The following is a 24,396-nucleotide window of genomic DNA, read 5'->3' as shown; positions in this document are numbered from 1 at the left end:
TGAATAATTTAAGGTACGAGCAGGAATTAAAAAGGAATAAAAGGAATTTATTATTATTAAAAAGGAATAAATCCTTTGTAAGTCAGCACTGCAGGCAGAGACCTTGGAGACTGGAAACAAGGACTTGTAACTTCCATGAAAGTTGTGTTTTCAGTTGCTCTGGATGTTACTTCCAGCAGAAAAGAAGTCAGCATTTAGTCAAAGCCCCTGTAAAAATCTCAAAATTGAATTTGTTAGAAAAGGAAACTTAGTTCAGTTTGCAGAAACAGCAAACAACTGTGAAATCCACGACTATTAATATTTCAAAGTGTTTTGGTGACATAATAGATCATGAAAGTGGGGCTCCTATGGTTTGTGATATTACCAGAAATCCAAGATGTATTTATAGCTGCCTTTACACTTCAGGTTTTGTGCTGTATGGGATACATTGATCCAAATACAAATGAAAATGATAAAAAGCTTCAAAAACATGAAAAAAGAAATATTCCTTTTCTGTCTCTATCTCTTTCCAGCCTCAATGTTTCGTTCTTTCCTCTCCTCACTCAATTCTCTGTCTGCTCTCTTCTACCTTGGCTCCCGTTTTTTATATTTAGATTTATTGGTATTTTTAGATCTTTTGAAATCTTGGCCAATATTTCCTATTTTGGGGTATGAAAATGCCTTTAGTGCTGCGGGGAATTTGTTTGCTGGGAGAACCAGTCAATAATTCAGAACTTCTGTGGTGTTTATTCGGACTTGCAAAGTCATTGCCTCAGTGTCACAGGGCTTAAAGCCAGGTTTGAGCCCCAGGTAAGAGTTACTAAGGGGAAAACACAAATTGGCCTAAGGAAAAACCATAGAACTGACTGAGGATTTCATCCCACTTTGGACCTGTGCTCCTAAATAAACTGGACATGCTATAAAATCTCAGTCTTATATGAACCTCTGTATGTCATGCTCAGGAATTATTTCTTTTTAAAAAATATTGCTACTCTCAAGAAAGGATTTTACATTCTTTTTCCTCTGCTGTAACCAATGCTGTCTCTTTTTCTCCAATAAATACAATTCTTTAGTCCTGTCCCAAGCATTAGCTGGAGGAGATCTGATGGAAAATCCTTGGCAAAGAAAATCCAACACAACGGGACTGGGGGAGTTCTTGAAATCCCCAACGTTGAGCAGGAGGATGAAGGTTCCTACGAGTGCATCGCAGCAAACACCCGAGGAATAAACATTGCAAGAGGTCAATTATTTGTCTATGGTAAGCAGATTAAGTGAATTTTGTTTTTTTATGAAGAGCAGGATGGAGTTGTGCTGCGTTGTGCAGATGGAGCCTCCCAGCCCCTTCCTGGAGGTAGAAAGTGCATGTCAGGTTAAGCTGATTAAAAACTGATTGGGGGCTCTCAGTGACCTTCACTGAGTTACAGGCTCAGCAAATAAATAGAGATGTTCTACATCAAAGCTGGGATTGGAAGTGTTGGAAGTCAGGAATGTTAATAAAAAGCAGAGGGGAATGCCTGTGCAGGTGTGTGAGACAGGAAAGGCAGGCAGGGATCTCTTGGGGTGTTGGGAGGGTCCCCAGGACGAGGTGAGAGATGAGAATTTCAGTCCATGTTCTCAGAGGGCTGATTTATTATTCTATTCTATTCTATTCTATTCTATTCTATTCTATTCTATTCTATTCTATTCTATTCTATTCTATTCTATTCTATAAAATGATATACTAAAACTACACTAAAGAAAGAGAAAGGAGACATCAGAAGGCTAAAACAAGAATGAATAATAAAAACCCGTGACTGACCAGAGTCTGACACAGCTGGACTGGGATTGGCCATTAAATTAAAACAATTCACGTGCTGGGTAAACAATTCTCCAAATCACATCCCAAAGCAGCAAAACACGGAGAAGCTGAAGCTTCCCAGCTTCCCAGGAGAAGAAATGCTGGCAAAGGGATTTTTCATCAAATATCATGGTGACAGGGATCAGTGTCCAGCAGAGATGTGGGGAAGGTGGCAGTGAAGGTGATTTCACCTCCTGTTGTCCCATAAACACACAAGGACAAAGCAGAGGGAACTCATCCCGTTCCTCCCTCTCCTTCCAGCTTGGCTAAAAGTGGAGAATGACCTGGGAATGTTCTCCCTTTCCCTGTCCCTTGCTGTGGGCATTGCTTCCCTGCAGTCCCAGCCCCACGGGATGGTCCCTCGTGGCCAGGGTGAATGATGGCACTTAAGTGGAACTCTTCACACCCAGGGAAAGCAGCACACTTGGACAGGAATCAGAGGAGAGATCTTTTCTTTACCTCATAAATCTTTCAAAGGAGAAAGCAAAAAAAAAAAAAAACAAAAAAAAAAAAAAAAAAAAAAACAAAAAAAAAAAAAACAAAAAACCAAAATGAAACATAACAGCAAGGAGAAAAAAAAAATCACAGCAAGCAAGACTGAGCCTCCAGTTAACATCTGTTGAGAAGACTCTGGCAAGCATTTTCCCTTTTTTTTTAAAGTAAATCTCTTCTAATGAAGAGATGCAGGCTTTGCTGATAAGCTCCTAGGCTCCTGCAGCCATGGCTAATATCAAGATATATGCCAGGAATAGAACAGTCTGCTGCTGTTTTAAATATTTCATTATTTCCTTGCTTTCAGGGGGTAGATTTTGCTCTTGTTGCTCACTAATTTTTTTCCCCACGTCAATCAAGCAGTTCTATTAAATTTAAGTTCAGTAGATTACCTGGTCGTGATTGATAACAGCACAAGCAATTATAAAATTATGATCAGTTAATTCAATCTAAAACAATGTGCTTATTAACTGTGCTTTGTACATTAATTAATAGCTGTTCATAGAGCAATGTATAAACAGCACTCATGAAGCCTTGGCATGAGGATTTTTTGTCATATTAGGAGTGTGCTGGTGAATTATCTCTGTAATTGATTTCCTCTTGCTCCTTCTCTGTTCTCTGGGGGTTTTCCTCTGGAGGAAGGAAGGCTGTGTCCAAAAAATAGAGATTCTTTCCTGGACACTGCTTTTTATGTGATCCCTCCTGAGAGCAGTACAAATTAAATGTAATTAGAATGCTTTTAAGCAGGGGGAACTCTGTCCTTAAAGGATCTTTGGGCACCTAAAGGGGCTCCAGGATTGACTTTGGACAAGGGATGGAGGGACAGGACACAGGGAATGGCTCCCTCTGCCAGAGGGCAGGGATGGGTGGGATTTTGGGGGAGATCATTCCCTGTGAAGGTGAGGAGGGCGGAAATGGAATTCCAGAGCAGCCGTGGCTGTCCCTGGATCCCTGGAAATGTTCAGGGCCAGGCTGGACATTGGGGCTTGGAGCAGCCTGGGACAGTGGGAGGTGTCCCTGCCCATGGAATGAGGTGTTATTTGGGGTTATTTGGGGTTATTTGGGGTTATTTGGTGCTATTTGGTGCTATTTGGTGCTATTTGGTGTGATTTGGTGTCATTCATTCTCCCCAGGTCTCACCTCTAACCTGCTCTGAGTGTCAGAGCCTTCCCAAGGGAGCTCCTGCTCAGCTCAGCCCTTGAGGCTCAGTTGTTTACAGAGCTCCTGGGTCATCCCTGCAAATTCTGCTTTTACACCTCAGCGAATTTCTACAGAGGAAAACTTTGCAGAAATGACATGTCTTGGTGCTTTCCTGATTTCAGGCATCTAAAATCACCATTTCTGCACATTTTGACCACAAAAATGGATAAAATCTCAACTGAACTCCTTACCCATTAACCATTGATTTCTAAAATTTTCCCAAGCTTGCCCCCCCAATGTTTAATGCCTGGGAGTTGTTGTACAGAATTCGCTTGCAGTATAATAAAAATGTGTTGAACAGATATTAATTAGCCCTGCTCAGTTCATTAATTAATGGCAGCATACTTTTTCTCCTGTTTAAAATGCTTTGTATATTCTTTTCAGCTCCTCCTGAATGGGATAAAAAAATCCAAAATGCCTTTCTGTCTCTCTATGACAGTTTATTTTGGGAATGTAAGGCTAGAGGAAAACCAAGCCCTTCCTACAGCTGGCTAAAAAATGGCCAGCCCCTCATGGCAGAGGTAAGATTCCTCTCTCCTTTGATTTCTTCCTCATCTTTTCATTTGTTTGTTTGTTTGTTTGTTTGTTTCATTATTTAGTCATTATATTGGTTTCACAATATATTAATAATTTTCCAAAATAGGTAAATATTAATATATCAAAGTAAATATAATAGCACAAACTCTTTGCAACACAGAGCCTCAATTCTTGGACTTTATCCTTATTGGAAATGTCTGAAATTGCAGTTTAGAGAGAGAGAAACACCAATTTCTTAATGCAAATTACTTAATTGCTGCAATATATGGCTGTAGGTATAGAAAGGCTTAAAAATATGAATTATAATAGGTGAAAGAATCACTAAATACATTTGTAGACATAATCTGCAGTTTGGGGGACTGGTAAGATGCCAAAGGACTGGAAGAGGATTCCAGAGCTGGAATTGCAAATTGCTCAGTGTTGAATTGCACTTTTCTTCTGTTTCTGTTCCAAATCAGTAGCTGGGTGGACCTTTGGTCTCGTGCAGAGTGCTGCTCTCCTGCTGAGTTAATTCTTTACCTTAATTAATCACCCAGCTCTGACAATCAGTTCCTTTTTAGGGTAACATTTTCTGTGCTTTGTAGCAGGGTAACCCAAAGAAAGCCAGGTCAAGGTAAAAACAGGAGCTGGATAAGTGCAAAATGTCACTTAAAAGGACCAAGTGGGAAGGGAGGTAGGAGAGCAGGAGGAGAGGGGAAGTTTGGAGCTCAAACACTTGGGAACCACCTTGAGATCCTTCATCAGCCAGGTCTTTGAGAGCTTCCAGGCACAATCCTGGGGATGCCAGGCTCCATCCATCCTCCAGCCTCATGGAGGAGAACTTCTGTGATAAGAAGCTTTTTGCATTCTGCTGAGGCCAAGTTTCCTTATTTTTGTTTTTTTTTTTTTTTTTTTTTTTTTTTAATTTTATGGAGCACCCACCCAGCATCTCTGGAGCACACAATGGCTCATCTGCGAGGCATTTCCACTTGGATGGAAAAAAAAAACTTTCTGTGATTAATTCCTGCCTCGCAAGAGCACATACAGGAGAATTTCCAGAACATATGGGCTAAATTAGCACCTGCTGGGCTGCAGAACCAGCATTTATTTGATTTAGTTGTACTTATTTTAAGTCGTTGGAATGGGGTCCAATCTTCCATATAATTTTCTGCTGGATCAGTCCTAAACAGACCCAACCTGCATCAGGGGAAAATAGCCAGAATCTACCTGGACTGCAATTTTTCTGAACCTGCTCATTGTAGTCATTGTCACCTTTTTCTGAGCGAGATTATCTTGTTTCTCTCTCTTGGAAGGCAGCAATATTTAGAGTCTGTCACTCTTCAATTGCAGCGTTTCAATAAAGAGGAATGAAACGCTCGCAGACACATTTTCAAGCAGCATTTTCACAGTACTTACAGTGTGCTGTAAATGCAATTCTTCAGGCAACAAAGTGCTGGATGTTATTGCTCAATGGACAGAATGGACACTTTGGAGGGAAAAGTACAAGGGAGATGTAATAAAATATTCAGTTTGTCGCAGCACCCCGCGTGTCGGAATTCTCCCAGGAAGAATAACATCCCGATGCTTTTCACCCTGGGGCTGATTCTGATTGTCTCCTCTTTGTCAAAGCTCTCTGCCTGACCACCTGGCTGCTCACCCCAGCACCCTCCCTGTGCTCCTGTACACCGTGTGCTTTATTCTTCCCTTTGTCTGCACGGCTCAAAAGGGAACGGTGGGGAATTTGGGATGGGGACGGAACACGAGCCTTGCTTCAGAGAGGGGGTTTTGTATTCAAAGGGCGTTTGTAAAAATAGAATGCATTGAGAGCATAGCAAACAGCCTGGAGGTAAAACTAAGTATGCAAAAGATATCTGTAGCGAGAGCCTCGGAAAAAATTATCAGAGGCTAAGTAATGTAATGTTGTTAATTAGCTTGCCACACACCAGCCTTGCAGCCCCAGGCTGTGCTCTCATCACATTTCCAAGCTAAACAAGCTTGGGCTGGGTCAGTTCAGGGTTGGGAGACCTCCAAGGAAAAGCTGGGGTGTTGGAAAACATCTCCTGGATGTGTGTGCTGACCCCAGAACCCCAGAGCTGGAAAGGGGGGGATCCTGCCCCTGTGCCCAGGTGAGACCCCACCTGCAGAGCTGCCCAGAGAGCCCAGAGGAGGCTCCAGGATGGTGCCAGAGATGGAGCAGCTCTGCTGGGAGGAAAGGCTGGCACAGCTGGCATTGCTCACCTGCACAGGAGAAGCTTTGGCTGAGCTCAGGGTGGCCTTGCAGGGCCTGAAAGATGGAGAGAGAGAATTTACAAGGGATGGAGTGACAGGACACAGGGAATGGCTTCAAACTGACAGAGAATGGTTTAGATGGGATATTGGGAATAAATCCTTCCCTGTGAGGGTTCTGAGACCCTGGCACAGGTGCCCAGAGCAGCTGAGGCTGCCCCTGGATCCCTGGCAGTGCCCAAGGCCAGGCTGGACATTGGGGTTTGGAGCACCTGGGACAGTGGGAGGTGTCCCTGCCATGGCAGGGGTGGAAGCCTTAAGATCCCTCCAACCCAACCCATTCTAGGATTCTATGACAGATTTTCAGCACTTCACAAATCCATTTGAGGTGCTTGTGGCTGTTCATCAAACACTGGAGTGCATCCCCAAACTGTGCACTCCAAACTCCTCCATTCCTGCTCCAGAGGCAGGAGAGCCAGGCTGAGTGAGAAGCAGCATCCTCCCCGTGATATCTGGTGTTCCAGCTTGCACTTGGTGATGGGATTTATATTCCCCTACTCATCTGTTTGGGGGAATGTTGTTTTTTTTTCTCCTCCTCAGTGCTCCACTTTGCAGTACAGCTATTATTGTCTCCAGAGGGTAGTAATTGTAAAATCACAAGATATTTAGCTTTAAGTTATGATTGCAGCATGAAACAGGCTTTTTTTTCTGTTTTCCAAAGCAGAGCAAGTAAAACTTCTTTTAATACACCAAATTCCAAGCTCTGGTCCAAATATACCCACTGTGCAGCTGCCTCTGTTTCAGCAGAATTGCTGAAGAGAGTTGGTGTGTGTAGAAATGCAGGCCTGGAGGAGGCACATGCTCTCCCTGTGCTCTCAGCAGCTGCCTGGGGCTTTCCAAGTGGAATTTAAGTGTTGGCTTTCAGTGGAGCTTTTCCAGTGGCTCATTTCTCTGTGACTCAGGGTGTGATGATGTTGGAAATGTTCCTGTTATTGGAGCACCTCTCCTGTGGAGCCTTTTGGATCACCTAGGGTTATCCTCATCTCATTTAGCTGATGGGATGATGGAGTGATGTCCCACCAGCCAGGGATGAGGTGCTGCCTCTCAGGATCCTGAAGATGCTCCAGCCTCCCAGTGTGGAGCATCCCTACAGGGAACTCCTTCTGTGCCACCTTCATGGAGAAGGAAAATTACATTCCCAGCTCAGCAGTGCAGGGAAACACATGGGAAACCTGGAAAAACTGCTGCAACATGTGCCTGGATTTCCTGAGCAGCTGGGAGATCTCAGAGGGCTGGAAATACAACCACCACCACACAGAGAGGTGCACATGCCATTGCTGATGCACCCATCCTCATTGCTCCCAAGAAAACAACATTTCTGCTTCTGAATCCTGATCAGGTGCATCAGCGAGACACTAAAAAACCTTTTATTTGTTCACTCATGGGCTTTGTCAATGTTTTTTCCTTGTTTTTCTCTTATCAGGAAAGAATTCAAATAGAAAATGGGACTCTCCTCATCCCCATGCTGAATCTGTCAGACTCAGGCCTCTATCAGTGCGTGGCAGAAAATAAATATGACACCATTTATGCCAATGCTGAGCTGAGGGTGATTGGTGAGTAAACATCACTGAAATGTGCAGGTACCAGTAAAAAGGACACTTGTTGAAAAATGTTTGAATTTAACAAAAGAGGAGATGAAACCTGGCAGTTCAAACCTGATATTTTTTTTGCTTTTCGTCCATATGGAAATGTGGTTTTTTTAGTTTTATTTCATGCTTTGTTTGGGGAAAGAATCTAATCCATGTATGATCTTTTTTATTATCACATATACACCAGTTTAATGAATGCTGTTTCTCGCTTAGTTTGAGTTATTAATGGTTATTCTGCAGGTTTTTAAAGTTATTTCAGAAAGCAGGGAAAATAGTTTTAGCTATAAACAAAGAGCATATGGCAAATATGGACATAAACAAGAAACATGGAACAAGGAATCTCATTAATGACAACTGGAGATGAACATGAATGGAGCTTGCTCATATATTTAAAAGTATTCTGTTCCAGACTTCAAAATGTAAAGTTTGCTCAACAGACAAATATCAGAGCTGGTAAAACACAAACTTCAGGAGCACCCAATGTCTTGTGTTTCCTCCTCCTTCAAGAGTGAATTTTCACATAAGCTGCTGGAAAAATAAACATACTTTTAGAAAACAGAGTAGGTCTCTGAAAAGAAAGCCAGAGTAGAACTGTGCTTGTGACAGAATCCTCTCTGCAGATGAGTAAATGTGGATAAATCAGGAGTGTGAAGTTTATCCTGCTCAGATAATCTTGTTTTCCATCATGGATAGATCAGTTCTCCCAGTCTCCAGATTTCCACAGGAAAGTTTGTCAGAGCAAATGGCTTTAGAAACAGAATTAGAATTCTTTGGTACTTAGACACATTTTTAATGTTAGATTTAGATTTACTTCTGCAGAAATCTAAAAACCAAAACAATCATTGACTGTTCTGGCTGAACTCAAAGAGAAGAATTTGGCAAGTTCATTTAGTAACACCTCTTCTTCCTTCTCTCTCTTTAGCTGCAGCCCCAGATTTTTCCAGAAACCCCGTGAAGAAGCTGTCTGTTGTGCAGGTTGGAGGGGCAGTTACAATCAGTTGTAAGCCCAGTGCTTCTCCCAGAGCTGCTGTTTCCTGGAGAAAGGGCGCGGAGGTTCTGCGCCACAACAAAAGGTACGGGCAGCGACCGGGCCGCTGCATTTCCTCTGCTTTGACATCATTTAGAGCTGATTGAAGCCCAGCTGGCTCAGGATTGCTTTTGGCAGCTCGTTGAGGGCAATGCCAGAGGCCTCTTTGTGTTTAGGGTGGCTCTGGAGCTCTGTGGGTGCAAAGCAGGGTGAGCTGTGGGGGACGATCGCGTGATCCGTCCGTCTGTGCTCAGCATCCCTTAATCCATGGCCAGCGCGGGCTGGAGGGAATCAGCTTCAGCAGGAGACAGCCAGGGAGGTGGGATGTGCCCCCAGGCTGGGGCAGAATTGCTGTGCAGCTGTACAGGCTGTACAATAACCCCTGGCCCCCTGGCCCATCGCTCCTGTACAGGCAGGATTGAGCTGCTGGCCCAGTGACCCAGCCTTGCCAACTGCTTTGGGTCAGGTGGGCTTTGGTGAGAGCCAATTCCGAATTGCTGAGCTGCCAGCAAGCATCTCCATTATTACATTTCAATGCCCTCAGGCACAGGGTGGAAACCCAGAGCACAGGGAATATTTCTGTGTCTGCTCTGGGGTGCCCTGACCCCAGGGGAGCACTGACTCTGACCCTCACTCATGGAGAAAGTTTCCCAGGCTTCAAGGTAGACTGGAACCCACAAAAGTGTGAAATAGATTATAGAGAGCAGTGCAGGTGTGTCACTGGCTGAGAAATTGAGGTTTTGGGGTTTTTAGTGTGTTGTGGATGGCAGCAAGATGGAGGGCACAGGGTGTTGTCCTGGGTTTCTCCTTCATGCTTCTTCTTCATTCTTCCCCATGGGTTTGGGTGGCATTTTGTCATTGGGCAGAAAAGTCCCCATTGCAGCTCTTTGGGATCAGTTATTGGGTGAAAAGGGAAAATAATCCAGGTGTCAGTTCTTAATTGGATAGTTTAGTTTTAGGAAACATTGTAACAAGAGATTGTTGGCCATTTTGTGCCTTCTAATGAAAAGCTGCCAAACTCATGGTTGTTCTGTTTTACTGATAAAACTGGTAAAACTTCTGTTTTACTGATAAGAAATAATAAACACCTGAGTCCAAACATGAACCACCATCTCTAGTGCCTTCAGTCCAGACCCAAAGAAACTGATAGCACATGGTGGGGTTGTTGGGGTGGGCAATCCCCATGGAGTTGGGCTCCATGATCCCTCTGAGCCCTTCCAGCTCAGGCTTCTCCATAATTCTATAATTCCACACTAATGGCAGTTAAATGGGGGAATATTAAAATCAAAGGGTCTTGCATAAAATATCCCTCATTTCTGTCAGTAACATACAGGCCTGAGGATATTTCCATACACAAATGGAGACAGATGGATGAAATGGGCAGCAGTGTCTTCAGAAGTGCTGAGAATGTCTGAGAGTCCTCCTCAGCATCTCTTTCAGCTCACAAATATAACAGCAACCCTCTCTTGTCACCTTCTGTTGTCAGCCTTTGAAATCTATAATCAGTAATTCATGAAGCTCTGGCAGCTGAGCACAGATTTTCACACAGGACCACTTGCTCAACGAGGTTACTTTGGGTCACATCAGACTTAGAATGATGATAATTCTCTAAAACATTATCCCAAACTGTGGCACACAGGATCGTTTCCCTATGCCACGCTGCAGGAATGTACAATAGAGATAAGTCACAGGAGTATTTACGAAAGAAGGAGAAAATCTGAGAATTTTACATAGGTGCTGCCAATGGAACAGAGAAATTTGGGTGAGCAATCCATCCCATGGCCACAGAGAACTTTCCAATGGCTTTTCCCCCTTTAAGTAGTGGCCATTTTATTTTCATTTTAACCACTCACAATGAAAAACACTTTTCTAACCAGTGTTTAAACAAATCTTTATTTGTCTTCTGATTGTATTTTGATTGTGTTGCCTATTCCAGAGGCTGAACTAAGCCTGGATCTTGAGGTTCCACTACTCTGACATTCCCCACCTGATTTACTGATAAAAGAAATATTTACACACTCCGTACAGTATTTACTTGTGCTCCTGTATTAATTTACTAACAATAATTCTGAGCACACTGTAATTTCTGAGTATCCCAGAAGGCTCCTGCTGCTGGGCAGGAGCAAATAACAGGAGCAGGATTTACAAAGGAGACAGAGTTTAAACTCTCTGCATGCACATTATTGCCAGTGTGGCCACTGGTGCAAAGTGGAATTTATGAGGCTGTTTGATTATTAAATGACAAACTGGCTAATGCCGTGGTTTAAAAAGCATGGGAGATAAATCAGCAGTACAGTGTCAGTCCAGAGATCTCCCTGACAGAAAACAAAATGAAATAAGGGCTTGTGTGGCTGTAAAGTACATGGCTAATTAAAGTGCTGGAATTACACATAAAAAGAGAGGGAACATGGTCTGCCTTTCTCCACAGATATGATTAAACCCTGACAAGGCCTATTTCTGCTCCCATTTTATCGTGCTGCAATTATAACCTTTATGGGCTCTTTTATTGGTCTTTTTAAAAATATTTGGTAGGGTTATAGTTGCTAAAAAAGGGAAAACCAATCCCTTCCAGTTCTGTGATGGGCTCATTCTTAAATCAGTCTGATAATGCAGCTGCTTTTAAATTATGTAGACAAATTCAATCTTTTGTTAAAGAAATCATGAAAACAGACCTATTCCACTCAAAGGGGAAAGAATATTCCTTCATTTTCATCTTTTTCCTTTCACTCCTGATAATAGTTTATTCCTGATAATCCTGAATATGTGGTAACCACTCTCCCTGATCAGCTGAACTCTTGATATCACAGGAGATTACATTAAATTCAGTTTGTAAGTGTGTAAAGAGAAGTGTGCTAAATAGGAGCACTAATTATTGGATTTTCCATATTAATAGATCCACCATTAAATATTTTTAATTAGATTTCTTCTGAGTTCTTGAGGTCAATTTTAAGTTTCCAAAGCTGCAGTATTTGGGCCCTTGCTCTCTGAAAAATATCTTAAAAATTTTTGAAGGGTAATTTTCTGCATTTCTGGCTGGGGTTCAGCAGTGAAGGTCCTCAGCCCTCAGTCCCCTCTTCAGAGCAGAGTTTTCTCCAGCCCCATTTGTCTTTCCCATCCTTTTTTTGGCTCCATTTCTCAGCTCTTCAGCAGTTTGTCTGCTCTCATTTCTGTAAAACACTTCATTGCACTTGAAGCACACATGTAAATCCTGCAGAAAATGCCAAAATAATGTTTTTTTTTTATGTTAGATGGTGAAGTAAAACCTGAACATACCAGTACCAGATCTGCTTATTGTTCCCAGCCCTCTTCATTGAGTTTCCCTTCCAAATTTTCAGCAATAACTCCATTCCACTGTTATTGGCAGGGCTCAGGCCCTGAGTAATGGGATTTATCCTTGGTCCATGGTGCTGGCACCTGCAGAGGGAATTCCAGGTTATCAGCTGCAGGAATCCAAGGGAAATCCCACAGTGGCTCCTCCTGGCTGGTTTTCCTGCTCCCTCCTCCTGTGATTTCCACCAGTTCAGCTTCAGGTGCTCTCTTGGGCAATTATCCTCCTTCTTTGGGTCAAAATCAGCAGAAATGGGGTTTGGGGAGCAATTCCATTTCTGCAAGGGACAGCTGGAATAAAGAACTTTTCCTGGCGTGTGCTGGGGGTTTGAGCTCAGTGTAGCAAGGAAACAAAAGCCAAGCTTTGTGCTCCAAACTCCCTTCCCATGGAGTCTGACACAGATCTCAGCCATTTTCATGTGTGTCACATCCTCAGTGCATGCAACAGGAGCTTTCTTCATCTCTCTCCTCGCTTCTATCCCCTCGTAACCAACTGAGGGAACAGAAGAGAAGAAAGGAACAATTCGTATATTAAATAAAACAAATTTTCAAGTCTAGACACCGATCTCATCACAAACGTCTTTGTGCCTTCAGTGAATTCAGATTTGGGACTCCCATGGAAAACTTCTTTTATAAAAATTCCTTTTGATGGGAGCATTTTAATGGAAGGGAATTGGGGCTGGTTTTGCTTTGCCAGAGAGAGGTGCTATTCCCCCAGCCTGGGCTGAGCGTCCCCAAGCCCTGCAGTGAACGCATGGAAACATATGGGATTCACTTCACTCGGAATTTCAATGAGGAGAGCTGAGGGAAAACTGAGAAATGAGGTAGGCTGGAAGAATGCATTAGTCATATACAGCACTTTCCATGCATTAATAATCAGTAATAAGCAAATATTCATAATTTAAATTGTTTTTGGGGGCCCGGGCAAGAAGTGCATTTAGAGATCATAAAATATGCTCAATACTTGTTGGCTCCAAGTCTTGCTGGTAGGACACAGCTCAGTCCCAGCTCTGTGAGGGATGGGAATGGATGCTCTGCCATAAATACAGCTGATGAATTCGGTGTCCTGTGGCACTCTTGGTTCTGGTGTTTTACACTCAGGTTATTGCCATTAATCTGAGGAAACATGGGAAAACAATGAGGTGGGAAGCTGTGTTTCATAAATTCCATGGAAAGTTAGTGGAGCAGATGTTGTGATGGGTGAGGGAATTATCTGGGAATTGCTGAGTTCCTGGAGTATTTGGGAATTGCTGAGTTCTTGAAGAGTATCTGGGAATTGCTGAGTTCCTGGAGCTGCCCCTTGGAGCCCAGGCTCAGGGGTTCTCCTGCTGCCAGGGAAGCAGCCAGGACCCAGCAGGTTTCCTTAGGATCTGTTCCTTAGGATCTGTTCCTTACTATCTGTTCCTTAGGATCTGTTTCCTTAGGATCTGTTCCTTAGGATCTGTTCCTTACTATCTGTTCCTTAGGATCTGTTCCTTAGGATCTGTTTCCTTAGGATCTGTTCCTTAGGATCTGTTCCTTATTATCTGTTTCCTTAGGATCTGTTTCCTTAGGATCTGTTCCTTAGGATCTGTTCCTTATTATCTGTTTCCTTAGGATCTGTTCCGTAGGATGTGTTCCTTAGGATCTGTTTCCTTAGGATCTGTTCCTTATTATCTGTTTCCTTAGGATCTGTTCCTTAGGATCTGTTTCCTTACGATCTGTTCCTTATTATCTGTTTCCTTACGATCTGTTCCTTACTATCTGTTCCTTAGGATCTGTTCCTTATTATCTGTTTCCTTACTATCTGTTTCCTTAGGATCTGTTCCTTATTATCTGTTTCCTTAGGATCTGTTTCCTTAGGATCTGTTCCTTAGGATCTGTTCCTTAGGATCTGTTCCTTATTATCTGTTTCCTTAGGATCTGTTTCCTTAGGATCTGTTCTCCCACCCCACACTGGACCACCCCCTGCTTGTGCTTTCCTTCTGCTCCTCCACTGCTCACAGCCAGATTCCAAACCCAGCAGCCTTTTAACACATTTGAACTTTATAATTTTTTTTTTTTTTTTTTTGTTATTTGAGAAAAGGATTGTTTTATGTCTGTGAGTTAGACAAATTAGAATTAAACAAATTAGAATTAGACAAACAGGGAGTTCAAAAGTCTGCAGCTCCTCTGAGAGGCAGCTCCAATCTCTGTTCCCTGGGACATGGAATGGGTGGAACCATGTCAGGAGAGGTTTAGGTTGGATTTTTGGGAAAGGTTCTTCCCCTAGGAGGTGCTGGCACTGCCCAGGGAATGGGCACAGCCCCAGAGCTCCAGGAGAATTTGGAAAACCCTCCCAGGGATGCCCAGGGTGGGATTTTGGGGTTGGATCCTGATCCTTGTGGGTCCCTCCCAGCTCTTCTTGTGCTGTGATTACTGGTAAACAGGAGAAGTCCTCACTCAATGGCCTGATCAAACACAAAATGCATTGTCTGTGAAACAGCATCTCAGCTCCAGCCAATTTGAGCAGAAATGTGTCAGGACAGTTCAGCAAACTTCAGGGAAGCATTTCAATTACCAGAATGTCAATGCTGTTGGTTTAGCTTCAGAATATCCGTTATCCTTAAAAATAAATAAGAAAAATCTGCTTGGGGAGGAATCAAGACCAAATGGATAAAAAATTCTAAAATTTGCACTAGTCTGCTAACAAAGGAGGAGATTGATGGCACTTGACTATTCTTTAGCTGAAGTCAATATGCAGCCTAAGGGAGTTATTTACTTGTTCTTGGCAGGTGCCTCCCTCTCAAATGAGACACCAAACTTAGATGAGCAAAGCTGAGGGAATGAAATCCATCCACAGTGTCTGAAAAAACCCACAACCGCCTTAAGTCAAAGTAGATGAGTGGCACAGGCAAAGAGGAGCCAGGCTGCTTAGTGCCACAAACCACCCTGCTTTCCTCACCCCCTGCTTGCACATAAAATACCCCAGATATTTGCATGCAGATACCAAGTTCCATATAAAATCTATTTTTCTTATGATATTCCAGAACTTACTGTTCTATTCCCAGCTTTCTACAGCAATGCAGCTGGGTGACTAGCACTGGGCTATTAATTTTACTATTATTTTATTTTTTAAGTCTGGTTTTTGAAGCCTGGATTAAGTGTGTCTCTGTTTTTATCCTCCTTGCTTTTCCTCCACGAGGAGTTTTGCATAGCTTTGATGAGATGCCTTAACCCTTCTATCTTATCAGTGTCTGTGTGCTTGTAAAGAAGTTCATTTCCTATTTTAGTATTTAAATAGAGCACTTGAAGTGTGGGCACCAGCAATCAGAGCAATTCCAGCTATCTCAGACACCACTGCTGAAAGTCAACACGAATACAAATTAAGCTTATCTGTTGATGAAATCCCACTTTTGCCTGGAGAACCAATGGGATTGATTCCACCTCTGCTAAATTTGATTAATCACTTCAGCTCCATTCCTTGCTTACAAACAGACTGACAGGAATTAAAAGCACAGATTTACCTGTGTTTGGTCTGAAGTTACTCTTTAAAACATGAAAACTCCTACAAAACCTGGGGTTGCTGTTTAGAGGTGTTTTTTATCTCTGAAACCCCAGTGTCACAGCACATTTGGTGCTAACCAGACAAACCTCACCATCACACCATTCCCCAGGGAATGCTGAGAGCTGCAGGAAGGATTTTCTAGCTAAAAATATCCAGTGGTTCTGGTTTCAGACAGAAAACAGAAGGGAATTGCACAGAACTGGGAGAGGCAGTTCCAATGCATTTACTGAGGATTTATTTGCTCTCAGCAGGGAAGTTTGTCTGGTTTTGGTGTTGGTTGTGAGCATTTTCCAGTGCCACTGGATCTGGGAGGAATATCACACGTGGCAGCAGCCGCAGGAATCGCCAGAACTGCTGATTTTGGCAGAAGTTTTACAACCAAAGGCTTGTCAGAAAACACCCCAAACTCTCCTGAAGTGCCTTCAGTCTTTCCTTCTTCTCCATCTTTCTGGTTATTTTATTCTTGTTCCCCACACTGAGAGTGAAGGCAGGGGAATGGAAACTTTGACTGAAAGATGAGGAGGGAGATAAGGAGAAGGAAGAACGAGCGCAGATGATGGGAAGAAAAAAAGAAATGCTTTATTTTTTCCTTCTTTATCTTACTTTCCTTTGTTTCTCCACTTTCCTCTCCCTCTGTTCTGTTTCCATTTGAAGTCAAGGCACTGCAGAGTAATGAGGAGGCAGGAGGGGACCCCCATTGCTACCTGACCCAGGCAGCAGCCAGAGGATATTGGGGCAGGGGAAGACAGCAGAAAAGGGTTTTTCCTCTCTTCTCTCTCTTCTTGGAGAGTTTCACAACAGAACAAGCCAACAAACCTTATTTCACCCTGCACTGCTGAGTGCTCAGTGCCAGTGTTTAGCACACCAGATAATGGGAGCATGGAGGAAGCAAATGAAGCAGATGTTCTCACGTGATAAAGAGGATTTATTCCAACTCCCCTCTGCAGGACACCTCTCTAATGCAATTTGAAATTGTTCCCACTCAAGTTATGACAGCATTGTTAAGGAAAGCCTTTCCAAGGGGCTGTCCTGCTTGCTGAGATGTCCCAGGAAATCTGCCACTCTTCCCTTCCAAAGGAATTGCAATAATCCAACCCCCAGTGAGTGTCAGTGCTGTGTCCTCTCCCCCTTCCAGTGTCCTGTCCCTGCTCCATGCATATTTTCTGGATGTTCAGGATTCCATCCAAAGCCAGATAATCTCATTGGATCTTTTTCCACTGAGCAGGCTGGGAATCAAGTTTCCTAATTAGGAGTTTGCAGGAAAAAAAAAGTAATGAGAGAATTCTACCTTCTGTGCTTCTCTTCCAGTCCAAGTTGTGCTGCCATGCACATTGTTGCTGCTGATGGTATTGCTGCAGCATCCAAAAATGCCAGTGTGGGATGGAAAACATGCACCAAACTTGGAAAACATGCATCAGATTTGGGAAGCATACACCAAACTTGGAAAGCATGACCCAAATTTGGATAACATGCACCAAATTGGAAAACATGCTCCAAATTTGGAAAACATACACCAAATGCGGAAAACCTGCACCATATTTGGAAATCATGCACCACATTTGGAAAGCATGCACCAAATATGGAAAACATGCTCCAAATTTGGACAACATGCACCAAATTTGGAAAACATGCTCCAAATTTGGAAAACATGCTCCAAATTTGGAAAAAATGCACTAATTTCTTGTTCCTGTTGGTTGGGCTCCCCCTGGACTTGCAGGAAACCTGGCTGGATGGGGTTTGGAGCACCCTGGGGTAGGGGAATTTGTCCCTGCCCATGGCATGGGTGGAATGGGATGAGTTTTAAGGTCCCTTCCACTCCAAACCATCCTGGCATTCTCTGATTCTGTTTTGGGCATTTTTGGTCTCTGATTCTATTCCAGGGTTTCTGAAATCCAAGCAGGGCCATGCTGGTGTCAGCTGCTTGTTGTGTGGACAGAATTCTGTAAGGTTACCAGCAGGTTTTATTGTTTTGTGCTCCTGAAATATGTTCTGACAAGGAGAGAGGGAAGCAGCTTCCTGCAAGTGAATGAAACTCCCACACAGAGGGCAATTCAGGGCCTTCTGTACTGGTTAAATTCTACTAAAATCCCATATTAAGGGCTTTGTTTTACATCTGGAGTGAATTTTGTTGTGTGAAGGGCTGAGTCAGAGCTCCTGATAGTGCCTGGATCATAAAAATGATGATTAATTGTGGGATTAGGATAGTGGCAGTGAGGACATCCCATCCTGCACTGGAACAGCTTTTGTCTGATGTAGTGGAGTTACAAAGATTTCATAAAACCAGCAGAACTTGGAAGATAAAGAAATTGGCAGCTGTTTTATTTGGCAGTTCTGCTCCTTTTCTGCTTTTCTTTCCCATACACACAGAGGTGCTGTTGCCCAGTATTCACTGGCTGCCAGTTCTGGGATGTGTCACTACAAGACATTTGGGCACATTTGGGTGCTTTTGTCACTTTTTCCCTTGGCCATCGCAGAGGAACATCTGCCTCACATTTAATCCTTGAGTGTGTTACAGACAGGGCAAAACGATTTTTGCTATTTTATGTTAAAGGCAGCAGCAGCTCCTGAAAATCCTGTGTTTTCTCTGGAATCTGTGTGATGGAGTACAGCTCAGTTCAGACGGCTGTATATATTTACATAAATAAATATTTGTGGTCCCAATTGCAGGGATTTGATGCAAAAATAATTCTATTTTTAGGAAGAGGGGAGAATTTTAAGAAATAGGATGGAAGACTTCTAGCATCACATTAAATAGTTTCTAATAATATTATTTTCTACAATATTTTAATAAGACCATTCAGCTGGATTGTGTTTTGATCCAAATAGTTAAAAGATTATAATGACATTTATTTGATTCCCAGTTAATTGTCAGTCAACCCTGAAGCTCATTTATATCAGCATGCAGATAAGGAAAATCTTTTTAAGCGCAGTTTATTAAATGGCAACACTATTAGCATACAAATTATGCTCAGAATAGAATAAACAGGTACAAAGATCATTAACATATGATACAGACAGTCAGATCTCAGATGGGATTCAGTGGGACCTTTTCAAAAATACCAGGGCTGTCAGCAGCAGGGACAAGTCATTCACTCAGCCAAACTTTGCTCACATTTCCATCTGCATAAATCACTGCTAATTCCAACTCCTTTGGGAGTTGTGCTCATCTTTCTGCCCCTCACTCACTTCCCTTTGTAGTTTTTAATGCAGCCTCTCCTGCTCCTCAATCTTGGTAAAATTAGAGGAGTCAGATATTGTCTCAGTGTCTGGCAGCATGTCTGGAGAAATTTATAAACAATATATCTCTTTGCACAGCCTGGAAATAAAGAGGGGGTTTGCTCCTGAGCAGCTAAGGGAGGCTGAGCAGACATGGTTTCAAATAGGATTTCTCAGATAATAAAAATTACTTTGCCTCTGATTTCATCAGATCCAGATTCCTCTCTTTTTATCAGCACAGCGCCGTGATGAGGCTTCAATAAGGCTGGGAGGTGTCAGATGTGAGAGCAGACAGGAGACAAGGAGAGGGAATCTGTACAAAGTACCAGGGTTACTTTATTTGGAAAAGAATTACACCCTCGAAGGGAGAGCTGCCCTTCTGGCAGTGCTGAAAGCTGCAGAATCCACCCAGTTTTACACAGATCCAGCTCAAGATTTTGATGGGGATTTCAAAGCCCTTTGCTGTTTGAATCCATGCATTTCATATCCATGAATTAACATTCCCCCTCTCCCAAAAACACATCGGCTGAACAATGCAGCAGTGCACAAAGCTACCCCTGCTGCACTTTTAAATCTAATGACTTGACACCTCTTTCTTTTCTCAGATTTTATTTCTTCCATCAGCCTTGTTAAATACATATTGTTCTTTCATGCTCTTAAGATCAAAGCAAATAGCCATCAACAATCTTTTGTTCACACGAGACAACACACTCGGAGATGGTTTGTTTGGCCTGGTTAATTAAAAGCTGCACCTATCATCCCTGCTTGATTTCTCAAGTTCTTTACTTAAAAAAGTATGTGTGACAATTTTAATGAGCTCTCACCTCTTCCCCACAGCCTCTGGCTTCTGCACAAATTTTGCAAACTCTTCTTTTTGAACATCATACGGAGCTCTGGCTCCAGCAGATCCCAGGGAAGCTGTTTGTTTTCCTGACTGCACATGGAGCTCATCTCCTGATGGAGGCACTCAGAGGGGAATTTCAATATTTATATCCTGTGGGTTTAAAGTGAAAGAGAGTCAGGTTAGATTAGGAATGAGGAAGAAATATTTTACATTGCTGGTGACAAAATGCAGGCACAGGCTGCCCTGGATGCCTGGCAGTGCCAAGGCCAGGTTGGACACTGGGGCTTGGAACAATCTGGGACAGTGGAAGATGACCCTGCCCATGGAACTGGATGATCTTTGGGTCCCTTCCAACCCAAACCATTCCACAATTCCACATGGAATAATATTTCTGTGTATTCCCAACCCGCCCTCTGTGCAGGAACTTTGCACGAATAGTCAGAACTGGATTTTCATCTCTTCTTTTGCTCACAGCAGCTTTGTTTAATTAAGCTGCTCACCCAGAGGTAGAACCAGGCAGGAGAACAGGAGAAAGCAGGACTCTGATCAGGAGTTAAGCATTTTGTAAATCAGAAATGCCAACCTAGAGTTAGGCTGGGCTTAAGCAATCCCTTGGTGCCTCAGAGCTTTATGAACTCAGCTGGGCCCTGAGTTCTTCCTTCTCCTCTGTCTTTCACAGCTCTGCATTTATCAGATCTGCTTCACATCTTGTGCTTTTGGGCCCTTGACAGGCACTTATTTACTTATTGAGAGAAGTCCAGTTTTCCTGGCAGGCAGAATATTCTCCTTGCATTGTGTTGGACAAGTTAAACTTTTCTGTCTCGTCACAGCACTTGGAATTACCTTGTCTTGTGATGCAGCTGCTAAGAATTATTATCTGTAGCCTTCACACAGCCTCAAATGTTGTGAAAAGGAATGGTTTCCAGCAGGTGAGACGTGCCTTTCACAGCTTCTTTTTAAACCATTTGTCAGAGCTTGATCCAAAGCCCATTAGAGACAATATTCCCACGGCCTTGTGCATCACAGCTCCCTGATTTGGGAGAGAAATGGGAGAGGACAAAGTGCAGCCCCCTGAACCCACCCAGGGCACACAGTCCTGGCTCTGAGGGAGTTTAGGGCAACTTTGCTGTTCTTGGCACCTGGGGCAGCATTTCACATTTGTTGTTTTTTTTCTTGCATTTGAAATGCATCATCTTGGTTTTCTGCTGTGCTCTGTCTTCCCATCTCTCTCCTATCCCAGGCCTCAGGACAGCTGGAAATTTCTCACTTTTTAAAAACATTTTTTTCATTCCTTTCCCCACTAAACTAATTACAGTGGAGTTCTTTGTGCTGTTACACAAATTCTGCCTGAGTGTCTTATTTACTGCTCGCTCTAATTGTTGTTAGGTAGCGTGACCTGTTTCAAACAACTCAGGAGCTTTTATTTAGCAGATTTTCTCTCTGCTAAGCTCCTTTTTGATCCATTAAAAGAGCCATTCCATCCTCAGCCTGCCCAGCCATTGAAATATTGTTTCAGAGCAGCATTTCTTCAGATCAAACGTGACACTGCCAGCTCCTGAGTGGGTACAAACCCCTCTTAGTGGCTAAATGAGAGAGATGGGAATTATCAAGGTCTCAATTCATCATGAAGAATACAGGGATGAAAAATCTGAGGCATGACCAAACTTCAGTGGAAAAGCTGTAATCAGAATCCACAGGGGCTAAGATGGAGCTTTCAAAGCTTCTCCCCTTTGCTATTCTGTATTTTACTGACTGTTTTTTCCTGTGTATTTACCTACACTGAAGCTTATTGTCTTTTTTTATTTTTTTTTGCTTTATGCCACTTCTGGTTTTTAATTTGCACCTAAGAGCTTTTAGGTGCAACTGCAGTAAAAGTAACAGGTCATCAATATTTGATGGAGAGAAAGACACTGAGGTGGCTTGTTATGAATTATTATTCAGGTGCCCAATTTATGAACATTTGCTGATTCACACTGGAATCTCTTTGGATACTGTTTGATGAACACCATATGTTACCCAGCCACCCAATTGCATCCCCTGTTTTATCACCAGCAGTTTTTCTGGTGGTTGGTGCAAGCTGATGGGGAGAAAAGCATCATTAATGCAAAAAATATTGCAGAGGCAAAAGGAGAACACCTGGAAATGTTTCTTCATGCTCAAAGCTGCCTTTGGAACAGCCAGAGGTGGGTGAGGGAGAGGACCCAGGGCTGCTGTTGATGCACATCTGTGACACTGTGACCGTGTTCACGGGGGTCTTATGTTGAGGGAAGAGACAAGGATCTGACTCCATGTTCCAGAAGGCTGATTTATTATTTTATGATATATATTACATTAAAACTATAGTAAAAGAATAGAAGAAAAGGTTTCATCAGAAGGCTGGCTGAGAATAGAAAGGAAGTAATGCTAACAAAGGTTTGTGGCTTGGCTCTCTGTCCGAGCCAGCTGAGTGTGATTGGCCATTAATTAGAAACAACCACACGAGACCAATCCCAGATGCACCTGTTGCATCCCACAGCAGCAGATAACCATTGTTTGCATTTTGTTCCTGAGGCCTCCCAGCTTCTCAGGAGGAAAAATCCTAAAAAAAGAATTTTTCATAAAAAGATGTCTGTGACATGACACCAGCTCAGTTCATGGGATCACAGAATCATGGAATATCCTCAGCTGGAAGGGACCCACAAGGATCAGAAACTGCCCCAGGTGCCAAGATCCAGCTCCTGGCCCTGCACAGACACCCCAGATCCCCCCTGGGCATCCCTGGGAGGGTTTTCCAGAGGCTCCTGGAGCTCTGGCAGCCTCTGTGCCCATTCCCTGGGCAGTGCCTGGGCAGTGCCAGAACCCTCTGGGAATGAACCTTTCCCTAAAATCCAACCTGACCCTCCCCTGGCACAACTTCATTCCCCCTTCCTTATCCAAACAATGCCTTCAGCTGACACATCTCTGTATTGAGGAGGGAGCTTTGCCTCCTCCTATTTTGCTCAGTTCCTGTTCAGAATGATGGATTATTAAAGCTGAACTTATTCCCTCACTGTACCACAAGTGGCAAACCCAGAGCTGCTGCAGCACCTGGTGATTATTGCCAAGGAAACAAAGATTTTTCACTGAACCCTAAATCCCTTCCCCTCCCAGCTGCACAGGGACATCTCTGCTTGTCCTGGCCCCAAATCCACCCTGCCCTGCTCAGCAGCAGATCTTTGTTAAGATCTGCTTAATTTTAATTTGAATTTTCCCTCTAATTTTATGAATTCCCACAGGGAAAGGTCAGATGATGGTGGGACATGTGAAATTAGGGGGATATAAGCCAGAAGATCAGCAGAAATCCAAGTTTAGTGCTTCTCCTTCCCAGCTGAGCTGTTGGGAGGTGTGACAGGAGCAGGACAAGGGCTGATGTGTGTTCCACTTGCAGTTACAAATGTATAAATGCCAGAATGGGAAACAGAAACACACTGTGATGGGGTTTTTTTTGTGTGTTTAATGGTTCTGATGCTGCTGCCAGCTCCGACTTCTGCTCTTGTGATTGTTCATTTCCTTTAATAATTCAGTACATCACCCAATCTTATGTTGTTAGTAATAAATATTAAATACCCAAGCTGTGATGCATGAATTAGATATTTTCTATTTTATGAAAGGAGCCTTGTATTAGAGTTAAATGTCAATTAAATGAGGGATATAAAAAATGATGCAGTGCTGCTGTGAGTGAATGGAGCCTGGTTTCCTGTGGAGTTGTGGCTTACACTGAATTTTTTTGAGTGTAAGGAAATGTGGCATTGGGTGCAGATTCTCTGATGCCTCTTGAGGACTGAGCTTGGTGGCAAGAGGAGGAGCACACAGGGGCCCTGACCCCATTTTTATGAAACTTCCAGGACCTTCATGTCCTAAATTTCTTCTAAATTCAGAAAAAAATTTGTTCAAGTTCCACATTTACCATGTGGATGTTGAAGAACTGGGGGGAAAACACCCAAAATATGACAGAAAAATATTTTCTGTGCTAAATTTCATTACTAATTCAGCTGTGATTTGAAAATCCTCTACTTTTGGATGTGTGTTCTGTGTGAGTCTGCAGAAAATCCCAAAATCCTGAAGTTCTGCCCTATGTGACAGCAGAAGGGTCACAGTGACAGCTTATCCCAGGAAATCACACCCAATCCTTGTCCTGACTTACATCCCAAAGCATCTCAATAACATGAAAAAATAAAATAGGAACAAGCTCAAAAATTAATTTTGTCCATAAAAGCCAGGAGTAATCCTGAAATTACCATTAAATGCAATTTTCCCAATTCTCTGCACACTGATATAAACAACTCAGAGACTCCAGGGTGGTTTGGGGGCCCCGTGAGACAGTGAGGGGTTTGATTTGGCTCCTTGGCTTGTGAGGTGGCATTTGAGCACCTCAGCCAGTCTGATAATATCTTTTAATAATCCTGACAGAACTCCACGGGCAGCTGGGCTCACACACAACCTTAGCTTGGCTTAGGAGCACTGGGATCTGTAAAAAAACCCCAAAAAACTACAAAACCATGGTAAAATAGAACACAAGTAACTAGCAAGTGGAGTCTT

The 24,396-nt window shown here is 43.0% G+C and overlaps 1 protein-coding gene across 2 annotated transcripts in view; it reads left to right on the top strand.

Moving 5' to 3' along the window:
- Positions 1-24,396, top strand: part of CNTN6 (contactin 6) — a 130,563-nt gene that overhangs the window by 86,979 nt on the left and 19,188 nt on the right. For both annotated transcript variants that reach the window (XM_059479999.1, XM_059479998.1), the window contains 4 exons: positions 1,053-1,237; positions 3,893-4,029; positions 7,734-7,863; positions 8,822-8,972. In XM_059479999.1, the coding sequence (XP_059335982.1) occupies positions 1,053-1,237; positions 3,893-4,029; positions 7,734-7,863; positions 8,822-8,972 (603 nt within the window). The remainder of the gene's footprint in view (positions 1-1,052; positions 1,238-3,892; positions 4,030-7,733; positions 7,864-8,821; positions 8,973-24,396) is intronic.

Source organism: Ammospiza nelsoni, chromosome 11 (assembly GCF_027579445.1).
Source record: "Ammospiza nelsoni isolate bAmmNel1 chromosome 11, bAmmNel1.pri, whole genome shotgun sequence".
Lineage (NCBI taxonomy): Eukaryota > Metazoa > Chordata > Aves > Passeriformes > Passerellidae > Ammospiza > Ammospiza nelsoni.
This window is presented reverse-complemented; position numbering and strand designations above follow the sequence as displayed.